The 20,367-nt window shown below is 40.1% G+C and overlaps 1 protein-coding gene across 1 annotated transcript in view; it reads left to right on the top strand.

Annotated features, from left to right (window-relative positions):
• The first annotated feature begins 8,349 nt into the window (after positions 1-8,349).
• The window catches only part of LOC111145396 (dystrotelin), a 54,170-nt gene continuing 42,152 nt past the window's right edge, over positions 8,350-20,367 (top strand). Inside the window, exons 1-5 of the mRNA XM_022500276.1 lie at positions 8,350-8,368; positions 12,153-12,227; positions 14,840-15,041; positions 17,321-17,406; positions 17,920-18,020. Coding sequence (XP_022355984.1) covers positions 8,350-8,368; positions 12,153-12,227; positions 14,840-15,041; positions 17,321-17,406; positions 17,920-18,020 — 483 coding nt within the window. The remainder of the gene's footprint in view (positions 8,369-12,152; positions 12,228-14,839; positions 15,042-17,320; positions 17,407-17,919; positions 18,021-20,367) is intronic.

Here is a 20,367-nt window from a genome sequence, read left to right as displayed (position 1 = left end):
CTACTCCCTACCAGGTACCAGTGGGGGATGATGTCCTATATAATTGTCATTTGCACATTTGCTGGCCTTAACACAACAAACTTTAACTCTAAAAACAAAACAAAACAAAAACAAAACATCTTTAACCCTAAAATTGCCTTGTCCCACAGCTGAATGCTCATTCATTCTGCAGAGGACACAGAAAGGTTATGTAAGCTTATAGCTGAGCTGCTAGAAGCAAAACTAGTAACCCTCCCAAGAGTAAGCAACTGCTCTGTCCCTCACATTAATTTCTTTTGGGCAGAAATTGTGAGCCCACAGGGACATCTAATCACAACTTTCTCACTTCACTGGTATGAAGAAGCACAATTTCTATACAAAGGGGTCATAAGCAGGGGTGTTGCAGAATGCATAGTCTCCTCCTTTTGATAGGTATGCTACCTATCTCTGGGACAGTGGCCACAAACTGGAGTGTGTCTTGCTCAAGAACAATATGCAATGGTCACAATCAAGTAAGTCCACCAAGCAAGTTTTCATCCTCATTCCCCAAGAGCTACCTCAATGTTTGAAAAATCCCATTATGAGCTCTCAGTCCCCATGCTGACTTCACCTACCATCAGTGTTTGACATGGTTGATTGTTTACGCTCTCTGATACACTTCTCTTGCCTTCCAGGGCATGACACTCTCATGCTTTTTTTCCTACTGAATGTCCATGAAGTGCCCCCCATTTTTTCCAGTATCCCTTGCTAGTTCCTCCTCTTCTCCCTTCATAATGCTGAAGAGACCCCAACGATCTGTCCTTGGTTATCTTCTCTGTTTACATTCATCTATCCATGATCCCAACTTGTCCCATGACTTTACATGCCATTTATATGTAAGTAACTCCCAAATTTGTATCATCTATTCCAAACCCGAGACTCATCTATCCTGCTTAACATTTCCAGTCAAATGGCTAATAGGCAAGGAAATTAGCAAGTCCCAGATTTGCCTTTTAATTCCAACATCTCCCACCCCAAACCTACTCTTCCCACAAAATCTCATTAAAGAGAAACTTTATCCTTCCACTTGTTCAAGCCAAATCCCTCAGAGTCATCCCTGTCTTTTCTTTCTCTCACATTCTGCACTTAGTCTCTTAGAAAATTCTGTTAGCTCTACCTTCAAAATATTCTGGATCCTCCAGAAGCCAATCTCCACCATTACCACCCCCTTCTATCTTTGACCTCCTATAAACTATTCTAGGATGGTGGCCAAAGTGGTGCTTTCTTTTAAAATATGAATCATATTCTACCTTCTCTGTGCTAAAATCCTGTTGAGTCTCTCCGTTTACTTCAGAGTAAAAAGCCAAAGTCCTTACAATGGCCCCAAAGGCCTTATAAAATGTTTCTACCCCCACCTTTGCATCTCTCTACTACAGAGAGACCCATTCTTATCACACTCTGCTCTGGCCACACTGGTCTCTTGGCTGTATCTTACATCTACCAGACACCCCTCCACCTGAGAGCCTCTACCTGGAATACTATTTCCCCAAGTGGCATTTAACAAGCATCTTCACTTCAAGTCTTCACTCAAATTACTCTTTCTTAATGAAGCCTACCTGTACCATGCTACTTAATACTGTAATCAGCCCTTCTTAGCAATCTCAAGCCTATACTTTGTTTTATTCCATAGCACTTAAATAGTCTAAAATTATGTTGTTTGTTCTATGTTATACTTATTTTTTTTTAAAGATTTTATTTATTTGTCAGAAAGAGAGGGAGAGAGAGCGAGCACAGGCAGACAGAATGGCAGGCAGAGGCAGAGGGAGAAGCAGGCTCCCCGCTGAGCAAGGAGCCCGATGCGGGACTCGATCCCAGGACGCTGGGATCATGACCTGAGCCGAAGGCAGCTGCTTAACCAACTGAGCCACCCAGGCGTCCCTATGTTATACTTATTTTGTCCAACTTCCACACTAGAATGAATGATCTTCATCTGTTCTGATGTTTTCTGAACATCTACAACAATATCTGACATACAACTCTGATCATTATATGTTTTTGATCCCTCTCTTCTAAATTCTGACAATATCCATTATTACTTTTGAAGTATAAAAGAAGAGGAAAAACCAGTGAGTTTCCCAAGGAAGCAGAAAGGTTACTATTAGGGTGACACTACTTGGTAGAAACCACCACCAAAACCTGTTCTTCATCTTTGCAGTATTAGGTGTGTAATTAGCGGGCACCATTAGTGATCCTCACACAACCAAGACAACAAGACTAATGGTGGAACAAGAATGCCAATTTATAAATCTGAGATTTAAAATAGGACTACTGAGGATACCACATGTCCACAGGCCTAACAGTGAATTCACATCATGTGCAGGACAAAATTACTATCAGAAGGCTTAGTCAGAACAAGGAAAATTATTTAGATGATTTGGAAATCTGATGACCCCAGACTCTAAGCCATATACAACAGAGACTGGTTGAGATGGGCAGGGCACTCTCTTCCTGCTTAATGCCAATCAGTTTCTCCTGATTCATTTTTTTCAACACATTTCTTGAGTGCTTGTGATGGGTCGTACAGTGTGGGAAGTGAACCCTGAGGATACAAAGCACAATTCTACTCCCAGTTCTGAGATATGGGGGTTTCCTCACCACCAAGCAAGACTCCAACACCATCTGGGTATACTACAGATCAACTCAATTCTGAAACTATCTACCTGGAGATAAGATCAGACCCCACAGGTTAAGAGCTCAGTCCTAGAAGACTGCCCGCCCCCATCCCACTTCAGATACCAATCCAAAGTCCAAGTTGTCCCCCATGCTTCTGACCCACCCGCTTACAGATCAAAGGTCACAAGAGCTCTCTCCTTGGATTCAATTAATTTGCTAGAGGGGTTCACAGAATTCAGAGAAATATTTTACCTACCAGATTACCAGTTTGATACAAATCGATATAACTCAGCAGCTATATGGAAGAGGTGCATAGGGCAGGGTATGGGGAAAGGGCACAAAGCTTCTATACCCTCTCCAGTGCACCAGTCACTCCAAATCTCCACATGTTCACCAATCCAGAAACTCTCTGAACCCCACCATTCTGAATTTTTATAGAAGCTTCACTGCGTAGGGATGGATGATTAAATCACTGGCCACTGGTGATTGATTTAGCCTCTAGCTCCTCTCTCCTCCCCGGAAATCAGGGGTAAGACTTGAAAGTTCCAACCTTCTAATCATGGGGTTGGTTCCCCTGACAACCAGCCCCCTTCCTCAGAGAAAGCCAAAAGTTGCCCCATTTACATAATGAAACATATGTTAACTCTCCCACCCCTTAAGAAATTCCAAGGGTTTTTTATTTATTAAAGAGTGCAAGCAGGGAAAGAGGCAGAGGGAGGAGAGAGAGAATCTCAAGCAGACTCTGAATGCAGAGCCCAATATGGGATTTGATCTCTCATGATCCTGAGATCATGAACTGAGTCAAAATCAAGAGTTGGACACTTGACCGACTGAGCCACCCAGGTGCTGCAGGAAATTACAAGGGTTTTAAGAGCTCTGTGCCAGAGAGACAAAGACCAAATACATATTACTTATTATAAATCACAATGTCACACAGGGACAAACAAGAGAAAAGAGTTCTTTTTCCTGCCCTTGAGAAACTTGCGTTCTAGTAGAGAAGAAAAATAATCAACAAATTAACATAAAAAAAAAAAAGATGACCACAGTTTGTGCTTATAGCTGTGAATAAAGTAATGTATTGAAGCTACTTCAGATAGGGTGGTCATGGAAGACCTCAATGAAGCCTAAAACATGAGTTTATACCCTTGATCAGAATCTCCCATCCCATTCTTCCCCCATTTCTGGTAAACACTATTCTGCTCTCTATTACTACGAGGTCAACTTTTTTCTTCTTTTTAAAAAAGTCCATGTATATGTGAGATTGTGTAATATTTTTTTCTATGTCTGGCTTATTTCACTTAGCATAATATCCTCCAGGTTCAACCACATTATTGCAAATGGCAGGATTTCCTTCTTTTTTGAGGTTCTATAGTACTCCATTGTATATACATGCCACATACTCTTTATTCTTTATCCCTTAGCACTTAAACAACTTAGGTTGTTTCTATATTTTGGCTACCGTGAATAAAGCTATAGTGAACCTAGGAGTGCAGAGATCTTTTTGAAAAACTGATTTTGTCTCCTTCTGATATACACCCAGAAGTAGAATTGCAGGATCATATGGGAGATTGATTTTTTTAAGGTTTTTTTTTTAATTTTTTATAAACATATAATATATTTTTATCCCCAGGGGTACAGGTCTGTGAATCACCAGGTTTACACACTTCACAGCACTCACCATAGCATATACCCTCCCCAATGTCCATAACCCCACCCCCCCAATCCCCATCCCCCCATCAACCCTCAGTTTGTTTTGTGAGATTAAGAATCACTTATGGTTTGTCTCCCTCCCAATCCCATCTTGTTTCATTTACTCTTCTCCTACCCCCTTAACCCCCCATGTTGCATCTCCTCTCCCTCATATCAGGGAGATCATATGATAGTTGTCTTTCTCCGATTGACTTATTTCGCTAAGCATGATACCTTCTAGTTCCATCCACGTCGTCGCAAATGGCAAGATTTCATTTCTTTTGATGGCTGCATAGTATTCCATTGTATATATATACTACATCTTCTTTATCCATTCATCTGTTGGAGATTGATTTTTAATTTTTTGAGGGATCTCCCCATTGTTTTCCATAATGGCTGTACCAATTCATCCTAATGTTCCCTTTCCTCTATTTTATCTTGAGTCAATTTTAGTAACTTAATTTTTTTCTTGAAATCATTCATACATATGTAAGTATGTATATAAAATTATCCTGTAATTTATATAAGAGGCTACCTACACATTTTAGGGTACAATGTGTCAAGAATCTTCTTCCTCTCTTGGGAGGTTGAGTCTTCAAATGTATATGTAAAGAGCTGTCAGATAGAGGGTAAAAAGAACATTGGCTGCCTCAAAAAACAGTACCTGTGCACAATAACCAATGGTGACCCAGTTTCTGGTTGGTGTGGATCCTGTTAGGTCCAGATAGGGGCACATTGTATAGGAAGTTTGAACCATCTTCCTACCTGTTTCCTCAGGGTGGGGCTGCTCTGATTCAGAAGGTAAAGACTGATAATTGCAAATTACCATTTACAGAACTTACTGCCATGTCCACAAAAAATGCCTCCCAGTTGGTTATAAATGATGTAGTAAAATTGTAGTAACTGGTTTTGATTTATAACCCAAAACATTCTATGAAAGAGAAAAGTCTCAATGTGGCTAAGTCTACCTGAGCTTGAACCAGGAAGTACAACAGTAACTAAGACTTTCCAGTTAACAGAAGTAGGTGAAACCCAGTCCTGGTAGCTTTTATCTCAGTCAGTCTGAAACAGTCAGACGGAAAGCTCAGATGAACAATTGCCCATTTGCTTAAGTTACTTTCCAACAAACCTTAGTTCATTTGTATGTACTTAAATATTTATCTTTGTAATTATGTCATTTTGATTGAAACCTCAGACAACTTTTTTTTTTCTGCTAAGATTCTTGAGCCACATAATTAATCAGCACCAGAGGGTTGCACAAATCTCAACAGGGCAGCATTCACTAAAACATCCCAACGCCCTCTATTGCCAAGATATAATGGAACATAAAAGTTATAAATATGATTTCAACTTTAAATCTCCAACACTCAAAAGACATAGATTTCGTGTGAGATAAACTTACTCTCTTCCCACACTGTCTTATCTGGTCCCAGAAAATCAATATAATTTATATAGGAAAAGGCACGTGATGGGTTATTTTCTCCCCTCTTCTTGATCCATTCTAATCCCATTGTTAATCCATTTTTCATTCTTTAAAATGTCCCAAGTTTGTTTTTTAAGAAACCAATAGTGTGATACTAAAACTTCTCTTAAAGAAAGGAATACATTGGCTGTCTTTGGATATCATACTGACTTTTGAAAACTGATTTTTATTATGAGACATTCTGGAGTGGATTAGTGACCAATTGTCATAATTGTTTTAAATGCTTCAGTTGGGACCATGGACTCCCAGACATTCTGGCTTTCCAGGGCACAGAGAAGTAGTATATTTATGAAGTAATATACCTGTGCTTTGGGTTCTAACCCTTTTGAGAGACATTAAAATCAGCTCCTTACTTCTCCAGCACTCTGAAAACACTAGTGGTAAAGTTTTAATACATTTGGTTCATTAGACACCATTTTTTATTTATAACATACTAGGATTCCAAAAGGTTTATTTTTAATCTGAATTTCTCAAAAATAGAGACATTTTCAGATGATACTAAAAACTTCAGAGGAAATATGCACAAATTATTACCATTTTGAACATTTGCCTTATATTTTGTGCCCTTTAAAAATGTGTAGCAGTACCTCTGTATTTATGAGAGAATTAATCAAATGAATTAGATTCCATTTCTAGGTCACTCTTATCTGGGATGGTTAGTAAGGTGGACATTACCTGGGAAATGGAGCCCTTTTGACCATATCTTGATCTCTATGGCAACCCCTACTCTCTCCACAACACCCAGAAGATGCTTTACTTGCCTCTCCTACACATGAGAGTAATACAGAAATAGCCCGTTGAAACAGAGATGTAGGAGTGGCTTTAAATTATTCAAGATCTTTATTATTAATGAATGCACTTTAGTGAGGCCTTAAAAAGGGTTGTAGCCTCAATGTCACTGCTTTGCATGAAATTGCTGGGCAGTCAGAATAAGGCCTCAACTCTCCATAGGAATGCCACATCTGGAAATCTGTTATTACTCAGCTTTTCCCTCTTCCAAAACTGCTGAGTAACCTATATAGGCTGTTTGGCTAACCTGCTTCCCAGTAAAGTAGGAAAGGTAAGGAGCTGGCGAGGAGGCAAATCAATTTCATCTCTCGCTGCACTGTGGATGGAGCTGGAGGCTGGACCCTTCTGCACCCACCTGGGGGCTTTGGGGAGAGCTCAGGGGAGAAGTTTCTACACCAAATAGAGTTCTGATCTGATTGTCCTTGCTATAACTTTTCAAAACAAATCTTACTTGAATATATTTGGAACCTTCCTAGTTTGGGGCAAATCTGGGACTATCACTTTTGCTGCCATTTTTTTAAGTAATGAATGTAGTCAGTTTTTGTTTGTAAAATTACCATTAATTCATCCCTTCATTAGAAGAGGAGGAAAGTATTATTGAAATTTAATTATCATGTGACTTTTAAAAACAGTTTTCAACTGCTTATGTGAAAAAATGTTTTTTCTTAGAACCGTGTAAGGTTTCTCATAGCGTAACCCATTAATCCATTCTTTTTGTTGTCAGTAAAAAAATATATAGGGGCGCTTGGGTGGCTCAGTGGGTTAAAGCCTCTGCCTTCGGCTCAGGTCATGATCTCAGGGTCCTGGGATCGAGCTCCGCATCGGGCTCTCTGCTCGGCAGGGAGCCTGCTTCCTCCTCTCTCTCTGCCTGCCTCTCTGCCTACTTGTGATCTCTGTCTGTCAAATAAATAAATAAAATCTTTAAAAAAAAAATATATATATATATACATACATACATATGCATATACACATGGGTAATTTGAACAATAGTTACAACATGAAAGAACAGGTGACTGACTACTTTTTTTTAAAAAAAGATTTATTTATTGATTTTTTTATTTGAGAGACAGCACAAACAGAGGGAGGGAGAGAGGTAGAGGGAAAGGAAGAAACAGACTCCCCACTGAGCAGGGGGAACAACACGGGGCTGGATCCCAAGACCCTGAAATCATGACCTAAGTCAAAGGCAGACACATAACCAACGGAACCACCCAGGCGTCCTTGACTACTCTTCTTAAAATAAAACATTGATTGAAATCTGTGTACACACACGTATATATACATATATGTGATAAGATGTTCAAACGGATAGTATCTGTCAGAAATTTAATATGTAGATTATTTAGCATAGTGCTATTAGAAATTTAAATTGAGAACTTCAAATTTTGTGCTTAAAAATTCAAATAAGTTTACATTTTTTTGAAGTGAGATTAAAGTTACAATGCCTCAAAAGTTCCAACTATTCACTATATTAGTTTCAGGAGCTGCTCGAAGTTTCAGAGATACAGCTCCAAATCCCTACGAGGATATAAGTGTAAGAGGCATCTAGCCCCACATTTATTTTTATCCTCCCAAGAGATTACACAGGCTCCCTGAACACCTTTTATTCATTGTTCCACAGGTGAAATGACTTTGCCTAGTTGTCATTTTGTCCTCCCATCTTTCCCCTTCTAACCGCAAAAACTTTTGCTTAAAATATTGGTTTATTTTCTGTTGCAGGGACCTCTTACCATCTGCCATTCCAAGAAATTCCTGAAATGGACCCAGGTAAACAAAGTGAGTATCATTCTCAAGTTTCTGAGCATAGTTTGTAAACGAAAAATTGAGGCACAGATGTTGTATTTTCAGACTTCTGAGGTGCAAAACAGGGGACATTCAGCATCTGGCAGAAAAAGAAACCAATGCGTGATTAAGAGGATTTTCTTTCTTTTCTAAACAGAAATTTGTAATATATGGAAGAGCATTCGGTCTGTTGTCCCGAAAGCACCAACAGTAACTTAGCAAAAGACTTGTTCTCAATATAATTACACCTTAAATTACGATCCAAATACACAAAAAGTAGCTTACCTAATTTTTGCATATCTTCATGGTTTACTGTTAAAATGACATCACTGTAGCTATTTTAACATCAGGGGTAGGTTCATAGTACTATGCGGGCCCAAAGTTGGGTGAAAGGTCTCACAGCTGTCACCGTACAAATATTTGATAACTGGGTATGAAGGCACTAATTCTCCTTTCTACCAATACCTCTGAATTCCAGGGTAAGCCCAGGAGTGGCTTGTGATTTTTTTTTCTTTACAGATTTTATTTATTCATTTGAGAGAGAGAGAACGAGAAAGAGAACATGAACTAGGGGGAGGGAGGGGGAGCTCACCTGCTGAGCAGGGAGCCCAACGCAGTGTGGAGGGTGCCTGGATCCCAGGATGCCGGGATCATGACCTGAGCCAAAGCAGACACTTAACTGACTGAGCCACCCAGGTATCCAAGAACATGCATTTCTAACAAGTTCCCAGGCAATGCTGACACTTCTCACCTGGAACCACACTTTGAGAATCACTGGCCAAAAATCTATTTTTGGATCATCCCACCAGAGATGATAGCCTGTTCATTAGAGTCTCAGAATCTGTAGGATCTGTAGAATCTGTAGAAAGTGACAAAATAAGAATCATTTAAAGCAAAACATGTTTCCCAGTCAAATTGCTTTCATGAACAAGACCATATGTAGCTTGGATTATTATTTCTTTAAGCATCTAAAACTGCTTTCTGCATAATTGTGGGCCTCAGACATCAAACGACTTCTTCCTTTCTTGAGTTTTCTCCCACCGGCAGAAAAGGAAAAGAAAAAAAAAAAAAAAAAAAAAAAAAGCCCTTAGGAAGCAAAGCTGGTAGTGAATCACCTGGGATGCTCATTCATTTTCCACATCGTACTCAATCACAGCGTGCCGTGTTATGCTGCATAACTTCATCAGGTGACACTGCAAAACGTAATCTGACAGGAGTGCCACGGGCCAGCTGGTACAGCAGGTAGAGAATCGCTCTTCCACCAGCGGCAGCATCTGGGAAAACCTGCAGAGCCCGAGTTTGCTGATTCTCTGGATTCATTTGGTGCATCTGAGAGGAACCAGGGCACAAAAACTGGCCAATTTCCAGAAGGAAAGAAAATGTTGGGCATTACAGTTTTGTAAAACTATTTTTGCACCGTTCTGGCTACTCTCGATGTGTTTTCCCTCCTCCAGATAGAGAGCAGAGGTGTTTCTTCTAACTTCTCCATAGTCTAATGCTGGCGAGCTAAAAACTGAAAAGTATTTCCAAAACATGGAGAAATGTTAAATAATAAAAGATTAAGAGCAAATTGTAGCTTCTTTGATATGGTTGCATCTGTTCAAAAAAAAAAAAGAGGGAAATAGGATGTGAAGGGTTCTTAAGATTGCTTGTTTAATGACATTTTTAGGCACATTCACCTGAGGTAAGTGTCTTCCACTCATGGTCACATACCCATCATTAAATTAGGGTATGTTCCAGGAGAAGCTTTTACTCTGCTCTAACTCCCCAGGTGTGGATCTGACCTGGTTTGGTCAGATAAGCCCCTCAGTGGGTTAGCACAGTGCCTGGCACTCAATACCCACATATATAACAGCTAGGACTTTTCCCCCACAACACTTCAGGGAAAGAAACATTATTTTCTAAACCAAAACCAAGTCTTTGTAGCTTGGTATGAAATTAGACTCAGTTAAGTTTGGGAAGGAGCCATTCCTTAAACACATGATAAAAACCTTTTCAGGTTCCTCCACCGAACATCTGATCTGAACTATTTAGGACTTCCTGTCCCGGCATCAGCCCTTCTCCCGCTTCAGGCAAGAGATAGCCATAGCTAGAGTGACCCTGAAATCAAGATTGGTTTTCAAAGCAAGGGAAGTCCAGAATGCGTGTATGTGGCAAGGAGGAGGAACTAGGAGTGAGGACAAGGTTGTGGACACAGAAAGTGGGGGATCCCAGTGGTATTTATGTCAAGAACCTCTTCCTCAGTCCACCCAGCTCCCAGTCAGCCTTCTTCTGTTGAACCAGTGCACCTGTTCTGCTTTGGAAGAATAACTTGCCCTTGATCTTGGTCGTTGAAACTCTATTAGGATTGAGTCAAACCCCCATTTCCATGAATAGCTTTAGTTCCTTGATGGGCCTTTCATACAAAGGCCTGGGTGGGCTGACTTTACGGAGGCCCCTTAAACACAAAGAAGCTGTTCAATCTTCCAAAGGAGTGAAGAGTTTAGACCTTGAAACACACACAGGAAGGGACACGTAAAAATTGCCTCTTCATCCTCTAAATTCTCCCATTTCTGCAAGAATAAGAAATTAAAATCAACATAAATTATCCTGCCACATGGGTGTGAGTCGATGAAAGCCACTGGACAGCCCCCTTGTTGGTGTTTTGCTATCGGGCTTGCATAGCAGGAGCTAAAGGGCTGTCTGTGTGTCTACTCACAAACGTGTCTCCAGCACACATATCTATTTACCTGATGAAGAAAGTGAAGATCAAATAGTAAACTAATTTCCCCAAAAGGAACAGGAACTAGTTATGACTCTAGAGCTTTCTCTTCTCCACCACAATGTGAAAGGGATGGATAAACACTCAGGACCCGAAAAGGGCTCAGAAATGTTAACCATTGTTGTAGTGTTCTTGGTGGTGGTAACTCTCAAAAGAAGGTATAATAATAATTCTTTTCTGATCGTAAAAAAAAAACGGATGCTCTCCATAAACACATTGAGGTGATATCAACAAGTAGAATGAAAATAACTCTACGAAGAATTCGAACAACCAGAAATAACCTCTAGGAACCATTTGATAATTGCCCTGAGAAATTAAGCTCCACGTGGCAAGGATTTGTATCTGTTTTGTTAACTGTTACATTTCAAGGGCCTGGAATCATGCTGGGACCATATAGTAAGAGCTCAATAAATATTTGCTGAAGGAATGAATGGATGGAGAGCTTTTGTGTCATTTTCCTATACACATAAATTTTTGTGTGTACATCTGACTAGAACTTATTTACAAAATTGACTTTATATTCTACACAGTTTTTTTCTTATCCTGTTTGATTCACAAGACTGTTTACGCTTGTTAAAAATATTTTCTTTGTTTATCTGAGAGAGAGAGCATGCGTGAGCTCTGGGGGAGGGGCAGGCAGAGAGAGAGAGAGAGAGAAAAGCAGAATCTTTGCTGAGCAGAGAGCCCCCATGCAGGGCCAATCCCAGGACCCTGAGATCATGACCTGACCCAAAGGCAGAGGTTTAACTGACTGAGCCACCCAGGTGCCCCAAGACTGTTTCCTTTTTACATAAAAAGTTTAGTAGACTCAGAGGATGTCCTGTAGGGTCACTTGCAGCCTAGGACACTGCAACCATTATTTTTTGTTCCCAGGTAGGAAAGAAAGCTCTAGACGTTGATTTCTTCACCTGCAGAAATAACGACATGGCTACATGATCTCTAGGATTCCCTTCTCCGGTGTGGGATTTATCTAATGAGATGGTCCTTTATCCATGATATCTCATGTTTTCTTTCCAGATGCCCTTAACAGTATTGAGAATTCCACTTACAGAACAGCCTTCAAATTACGATCAGTGCAAACTCTGTGCCAGTGTAAGTACAGAATCTCTTTAAAAACTTGAAATAATCTGATCCTGATGTATGTTGTAAAATTCACAGAGAAAACAAGAACTCCCCCCATGCGAGTGACTGCTAGCTCCAGAAGGCTGGGTCTATACATTTACCTTATTAGTAACAGAGATGATGGAATGGGGAGGGTACAGCCTTTGTGTGCTACCCACGTGTAGCTTCACTGTCCGACAAGAGAAAATAACTTGTGGAAGATGTTTTAAATTTTTTTTTAATTTTTCCTACTCGGTTTCTGGACATTTTTTGTTTGTTTCCTTTTCAGGATACCAATATTGACACAAAATAAAATTGTAAAATTAGTTTAGCATCTACACGTGTAGATTTAAGCATGAAAATTAAAAATTCCTTCTACCATGTAAGATTTGCATTTTGAAGTCATACCCCTCTATTTGAACATGCAAAAGTACATTCAGATGAATCATCCTTGGGCCACAAATCTTAAAACGATCTCAAGAATTCTCTGAGAACTGCTTTTTTGCATTAAATTTATATCTGGTTGAATGCCATGATTTTCTTTTCCTATATTATCATGGGCAAAATAAGATAAAATACAGTAAAAGTGTTTATTTAGTAAAAATTCTTCAAAATGAAATAAATTGGGTTCTATGTATGAAAAACAACAGGGATTCAACCTCAAGTTATTGATTTCTAGTAAGTGCTGAGTTGCATTTAAAAAAAAAATTTCATGTGAAGTGATTTATGACATTTATCAGATCAGACCTTAAAGAAGTGTTATACCTATGACATTTGTCCTGAAGATTGCAATTTTTGTCATAGTTTGCCTTCTGCCTAATAAGTTATTTAGACCAGTGATTTTCAAATTGTGCTTCACAAAGTGCCTAAGGGTAAGAGTACGGCAGGAAAGGAAGTAGAGGCAACTGAGGGAAGGGCAAAAGACCATCTCTTCAACCAATGCAACTCGTTTTCTCTATTTTCCCTACTGCAAAAGGGCCCTTTGAAGAAGAGACTCCCAGCTTAAAAAAAAAAAAGAGACTTTTGACAAATTCACGTATAACTCTTACTTATTATTCCAGAGGTCAATAAAAGGCAGAATATGACCAAAAATTTACCCTCAATTCTGCTATTTTCCTGGGGAATTTCTCCCATTAAAGAAAGTTAGTGGCAAATGTTCGTGTAAGCCTCCCTCATCAATGCCTGGAGTGTGGACTAACGGTAAAATTTGAGGATATACCTTTTTGAACGTTTTATCACCCCTGGCATTAGAACTTGAATAATACTTATGGGGAATATTAACAATACACAAAACCAGTAGTTCAAAGTTCTCCCCAGAAGAGATATCCAAACAATGATCTGAAAACAAGAAAGTCCCAATGCCTGAGATAAAGCACACCGTGAGATCCAGGCGGCAGGATCTCAGGGCACCACATAAATCTTGTGGGGAGACGCACGCACACCACCATTATCTGTTTCGCTGTAATACAGAACTCGCCGCAGAGCACAAGAAGGCCTTGTGTACAGCGCGCCGGCCAGGGTGATGAGTTTTGTGACTGAGTAACGATAAAACAGCGCACTTCCCACCACCTGCAGCCAGGTTTTTATTAAAGTCACAACGTAAAACCTAGTCCTCGCTTCTGCACGCTCTCCCCTTGAAAGCAGGATCAGAGAACAAATAAAAAATTTTATTATACTTGCTAGATTTCTTATCTGTGAGGCTGATTTACGAAGTAGAGGAAAGCGCAGGGTTTTATCATTCCACAGACTGAAGCGTTTTCAAGGCCAGCAGCTCTGGGCGCCACTGACATCCTCATCTCTCAGATAGTGCAAGTGGGTGTTTATTAATCTGGTCTGTTATCCTCTTTCTGCAAGAAACCATAGGGTTAGCTCTATTTCATTCTTCCTTGTATTCATTGCCTTATAAAATTTTTAGGAGGTGGTTAAAAAAAAAAACATAAGAAATAAACCATTATTTTTTGTAAGCAACGTTCGCTTTATTAAGTGCCTTTCCTAGATAAAAATACCGATGGAACCAAGATCAACAAAAAGAAATATCACCGAGCCAAGGGCGGACCCGAAGAGTCTGATAATTCAGCAACTGCACTTTTATAAAGATCACTGGTTTTTTAACTTAGGCAATTGCATTTTAACACAATATTCCTTCTGAAGCAAGGCTGTGGACAGGGAAAACTATATTTGAACACGAAAGGTACATTTGCTCAATTCACTTAAGAGTCGAAGCACTGTTTTCACCACTTCTCAGCACAGTGCCCTAACTTCTTTAGAAGGCTGCTTTTCAATTTTCTCACTTTTTTCCCTTTTCAACGTCCATCCTGCAAAGCAACGTCCTAGAGGTTACGTTGGGAATACTGTTATAACTAGGCTTTACTCACAGATGCGCTTTTCCGAAATCAAATCTGCTATCCCACTAATAAGGTCTGCATTCTACGCAAGAGATATTCATCCAAATAGTGGTCATATTCTAATTCCCTTTAAAGAAAATAGTTGCTATTTAAAAAGTCTTGATTAAACACTAGAAGACATTTGCTTTATTTGAGGCCTTTATTTGAAGCCTGTGTTCCCATTGGAAAATAAGATAATTTCCTGTTTGCTTTCCACAGTGGACTTGATGGACAGCTCTCTGATTCAGCAAGTCCTCCTCCGTCGCAGCCTCTGGGAAGCGAGAGAGATCCCGCTCCCTGTGCAGCAGCTCTCTCAGGCTCTTCAGGAGCTTTTTCATAGAGTCAGGGTGGACAAACCAGGACAGGTGCATCCCAGAGCTTCAGAACTCACTCTGAGCCTTCTCACAACGATGTACGACAGGTGAGGGTGTGACGGTCACACTGTGGCCTCAAGACAGTGTTTAGTCACCGCTGGTCATTGGCCGCCTAGTGTCATCTAAGGTTTGCTTGAGGTTTGTTACATAAGAAGGCCTCTTTGTTTTCCACAAATGTATTATTCATTCAGGAGGGGGATGAAGAAGTACATGTTTATCAGCTTCACTAATACAAACGACCCGTGAATAGCAAAAAGGGGAAAACAAATCCACATGACTTCTGTCTCACACAAACTCATTTCCACTCTGGAGGCATGCCCACCTTTTGCGAAGGTGGTTATCTAGCTATGCATACAAAAAACTACTAAGAAAACTTTTTTCTTGGGTCCTTGGTAGCTTATTTCTTATAACCAATTATTGGTTTTTGTTTTGTTTCTCAGCTACAGTAAGGTTGATTAACCTATGCCTGAGTGGCTAACCGTTGTCTTAGTCTGTTTGGGCTGCCGCAACAAAAATACTGTAGACCTGGTGGCTCAAACGACAAACATTTATTTCTCACCATTCCCAAGGCTGGGAAGTCTGAGGTCAAGGTGCCGGCTGTTTTCAGTGTTTGATGAGGACCAACTTCCTGATTCACAGAGAACTATCTTCTTGCTGTGTCCTCATGTGGTGGAAGGGGTGAGGGAGTTCTCTGAGTTCTCTTTTACTTAAATTTTTTTTCTGAGTTCTCTTTTACAAGAGGATCACTAACCCAGTTCATGAGGGTTCCAATCTCATGACCTAATCATCCCAAAGTCCCACCTCCCAATTCCATCACATTGGAGGTGAGAATTTTGACATGTGAATTTCAGAGGGATCCAAACATTCGGTCCTCTGCATCTGTAAGCCAATTGAGACCATATCAAAGGCTTAATTATGCATGCACCGAAGTAAATGATGTGTGTGTGTGTGTGTGTGTGTGTGTGTGTGTGTGTCTGTGACTGTGTGTTCCCCTGGCTCTCGGGTTTACCCTTCTTCTGCCGCACTTCATTCTGTTTTCCTTAGGTGGTCTTGACCGAGGAGGGCTCATCTTTTAGAATGCATTTTAAAAAATCATAGTAAATATAAAACATTTGGAAAGTGCAGAAAAGAGTAAAGAAGAAGAAATGTTACCCCAAATCCTGCCTCTCAGAGGCAAGCACAGTTTAGCCATCTGGCAAATTCCTAGTGTTTCCTTTTCTAGTTTATTTTTTTTAATCACACAAATAATATATAAACATGTTCTCAAGCTATTTTTTCATTATTTCAGACTCCTTAAGCATTAAGCTTTTTTAAAAAGATTGTATTTAGTTATTTGTCATAGAGAGAGATAGAGAGAGGGAGTGCAAACGGGGAGTGGCAGGCAGAGGGAGAAGCAGGCTCCCTGTTGAGCAAGGAGCTCAATGAGAGACTCAATCCCACGACCCTGGAATCATGACCTAAGCCAAAGGCAGATGCTTAGCTGACTGAGCCACCCAGGTGCCCTTAGCTAAGCATTAAGCTTTTGAGGAAGCACCTGGATGGTTCAATTAAGCATCTGAGTCTTGATTTCAGCTCAGGTCGTAATCTCAGGATCGTGAGATCGAGCCCCACTTTGGGCTGCACTTTGAGCTTGGAGCTTGCTTAAGATTCTCTCTCTCACTCTCCCTCTGCCCCTCCCCACGCCAAAAACAAAAACAAAAACAAACAAACAAAAACAACTTTTTTTTTGCAAGAAAAAAACACCTCCAACATTAAGCTTTTGACCATCATTTCTAATACCAACGCCTGCTTCTAAGAATCTTCTTGCCTTTGAGGCATTGTTTTGCAGGCTTGGATCTGCACAGTCAGTGACCAACAGATGATTAGGCTCTAAGTGAGGGCCTGTGAACTTGTGGATCTTTTATGTACATGTTTTTGTGCTTGTATCTTTGTTTGGTTTCTAGGTACGTGCATCCTAAGGAAGTGAACTGCCTGCTCCGTGAAGAGGGGGTGCATCCCTGTTTCCCCAGTGCCCAATGCAGTGCTTAGCACCAAGAAAGCATCCAATAAATATCCATTGGGGACATGAATGAATGAGTGAATGAATGATGAAAAATTTTAATTCAATTTTTAGTCTGCCAAAACCTAGATATAGGAAAACAGACCACGAAAAATATGAACTTAAAAAAAAATAAATAAGAAAGAAAATAAAGGAAAGAGAAGGAAAGTGTGAACTTGGAAAACGATGTCAGAAGTCTCTGTTAATAGTTATAGTCTTTATAAGGCAACTTCACCCAGAATCACCCTGCCTTTCCCATTCTTTTCTCTGTGTTTTGTTGCCGTGTAGCACAGGAACGGGTTTGCTCAAGCTTGTGCCTGCAGCTGCTGCCCTGATTGCTTTGTCTGGGGACAGCCCTCTTACAAAATACAGAGGTAACTCACCGAGGAGTTTATCAAGTGCAGTAACCTCCAAATCTCCAAAACACTATCTTCTTCACTCATTCCTATGCCCCTGCCATGTGGCTTTTCTTCGATACGCAGTCAGCATGAAGAAAGTTTTCAAGGTGTCGATCTATTCTTTCTAATTATTCATAACTTGGTCGTCCTCGCTATTTATTTGTGTGGGGATTTTTCAGGCACAGAAGTAGTTATCATTCCTTTAAAGACCGGGACTCTCCTCACAATGCCATTTACCAACCTCGTGGTCTTCATCACTGATGTGCTGAATTATCAGGAGGTTGAAATATGAATTGGTTTTCATTAGTTGTCAAATTACCTCATTTGGGAAGTCTTCAAACTAGCAAGCAAATAATCGAGAAATATGGCTTTCCTTTCCTTTTCCCTTCATACCTACAAATAAACTGCTTAGAATTCAAGGCACTTAGTCTTCCAAGACGTATGGCAAGTGTTCCTTTTAAAGATTTTTTTCTCCCTTTGTATGTCTAGCTCTTTTTCAGCTCTATGCAGAAAATACCAGGGGAGCTTATGATTCTGGGGCACGCATGACTCGAAGCATTTTGAGAAACCTACTAACAGATCTACAGCAGGTAAATCTCTAATACTTAAGAATTCTAAATTCGTTCTAGTTATGTTAGTCACCTTTATTAGCAAAGAACCTGATTTTTACAGTGTCAGTTCTCCTTTAATACAGTTGTCCATGCCATTCTTCCCCTCTACAGCCACTGCTGTTACCTGAGCATAGATGTGACCATTATAATCACTTCTTAACTCAAGCTTTTCCTCTCTCCAACTCTGCCCCCACACTGCAGTCAGTGACTTTTCCAAAATGCAAATGTCACCCTCATGCTTAAAATTCTTCACTGCCCATGCTTGTCTATAGAAAAAAGCCTAAATTCTTTAGCATCATATGAAAAGCTTTCATGATTTGACCCAATCCTTTTCTTTTCAAAAAGAGGTAAAATCATGATTTTATAGGACTATAAAAATGAACACCAGTCCAAAAATGTATTTAATTTATGAATTAAAAAAGGGTATCAGTAAGGTGTTGAAACTAGTTGAAAGAAATAACCGAAGAATGGACAAACTGATAGATAAGGAATATTAAAATGAACTTGCAGGTGGATGCAAGACTGGCTTTTGGGGGAAGTTGGGAGTGAGTCCCTAACCAGGCCAGAATTTATTTGCATATCTATAGATGAGAATTATTTACAATTCAATCTGTTTTCTGCACATTAACTTTGATTCTCTTGCAGAGTTGTAAAATAGCCTAGCTAAAGGAAATGATGCATATCTCTCTACTTTCAGGTATCACCATTGAAAAGATCGCCAATGGTTTCTTTTGCTTATTCCACAGACTTTAATTTTTCCTTGCATTTTTTATGCCAATTTCACTTCTATATATCAAAATCCTTGCTCTGCCCAACATGTGCCAAGTTCTCCTCCCCTGACTTGTGCAGCCCCATCTATCAGCAACATTGTTGCCTATCACTTGGAAAATACTGTTCATCTTTCAAGTCATTCAGATGGTTAGTCACCTCCTCACTGAAAGCTCTTTAACTTCCTGTGCATAACTTTGTTATAGCACTCATTGACTTTTGTTGCCATTATTATCAGATGTATGCCTTCTACACTAGAGTGCTTCTCAAGGGGAAGGACTGTATTGCACTCATGTTTATGTCTCCAATGGCTTACAAAGTGCCTGGTTGTAAGGCCTTCGACCAAAGATTAATGAAAGCATAAATGAAATGCAGTGCTGAAGATTCAAATAGTTAAGGTTTCCATCATTTCCTGTGCTTTAAGAACATACAGATTTAATATTGTTTTTATCCTTGCTAATTGAGGGAATTTAACCCTCTTAAAGCAAAAATATTACTTAACTGTTAAAATGATTTTAAATGATGCATCCGAGCATCTACAAATGGTTGGAGCACACTCCAGATTGTCTTGTGTGGAAGTGGTTGCTGTCCTAGTGTGCCTTTTACCCCTGCTTCAAAGATGCCACTGCTGTTCTTCCAGCTCCTGTAAAGTCCCCACAGTGAGTTTTCTGCATTGTGAAGCAATAATAACTTTCTGTTATTTTTCTCCTGTATCTAGGCTGTAAGAAAGAATACTTTGTAAGGTTCTCTGGCTGGGGTCCTGTCAGTTAGACTGACAAACTACAGATGAACAAGAGGAGAACAAACAGAAGTTTACTAGCATGTATATGGCACATACACATGGGAGTGCCTAGCAATGAGTAACTCAAAGGGCTGACTAGAACTCAGGCTTACATGCAATCTTAAGCTAAACAAAGGCAAATGGGTTCTGGGCTTCCCAGTGGGGAAGGAAAGTGATGAAAAGGTGACCAGGAAAAGTATGATGAGCAAGGGTTGTTTAAAGTTTGTTGTGAGGATTTAGGTTGGTTCCTTCTCCATTGATAAGAGTTGCTTAGTGTCCTCTTCTTGCTGGTAGGAAGAAGGAGACATCTTTGGCAAATTGAAATTTCCCTCATAAGTATACATTTTCTTGACAAGTATACATTTTCTTTCCTGCTTTTAGAGCTTCTCCTGCATCTGCCGGTTTTCATTGGCCTTTAGCTCAAAATAATCCATATGCCAAAGGGGGTGGCATATTCTGGTACTCTTCAAGTACCAGAATCCAAGAATTCTGAACTGGGAATTCTGAACCAAGAATTCTGAACTGGGAATAGTCATGAAGGAGATGGGTAAAGAGGAAGATTATTAGAACTTTAGGACAGGGAGTATGGTTTAGAAAAACCAATCCTGGGGACACTGGGTGAGCATCTGACTCTTGATTTCAGCTCAAGTCATGATCTCAGGGTTGTGAAATCGATCCCATGTCAGGCTCCAAGCTTAGTGGAGAGTCTGCTTGAGATTCTCTCCCTCTCCCTCTCCCTCTCCCTCTCCCTCTCCCTCTCCCTCTCCCTCTCCCTCT

Source organism: Enhydra lutris, unplaced genomic scaffold (genome assembly GCF_002288905.1).
Source record: "Enhydra lutris kenyoni isolate GAN:26980312 unplaced genomic scaffold, ASM228890v2 scaffoldscaffold1, whole genome shotgun sequence".
In the NCBI taxonomy this organism is placed as follows: Eukaryota; Metazoa; Chordata; class Mammalia; order Carnivora; family Mustelidae; genus Enhydra; species Enhydra lutris.
Note: the sequence above shows the minus strand (reverse complement) of the source record. Positions and strands in the feature narration are given on the sequence as shown.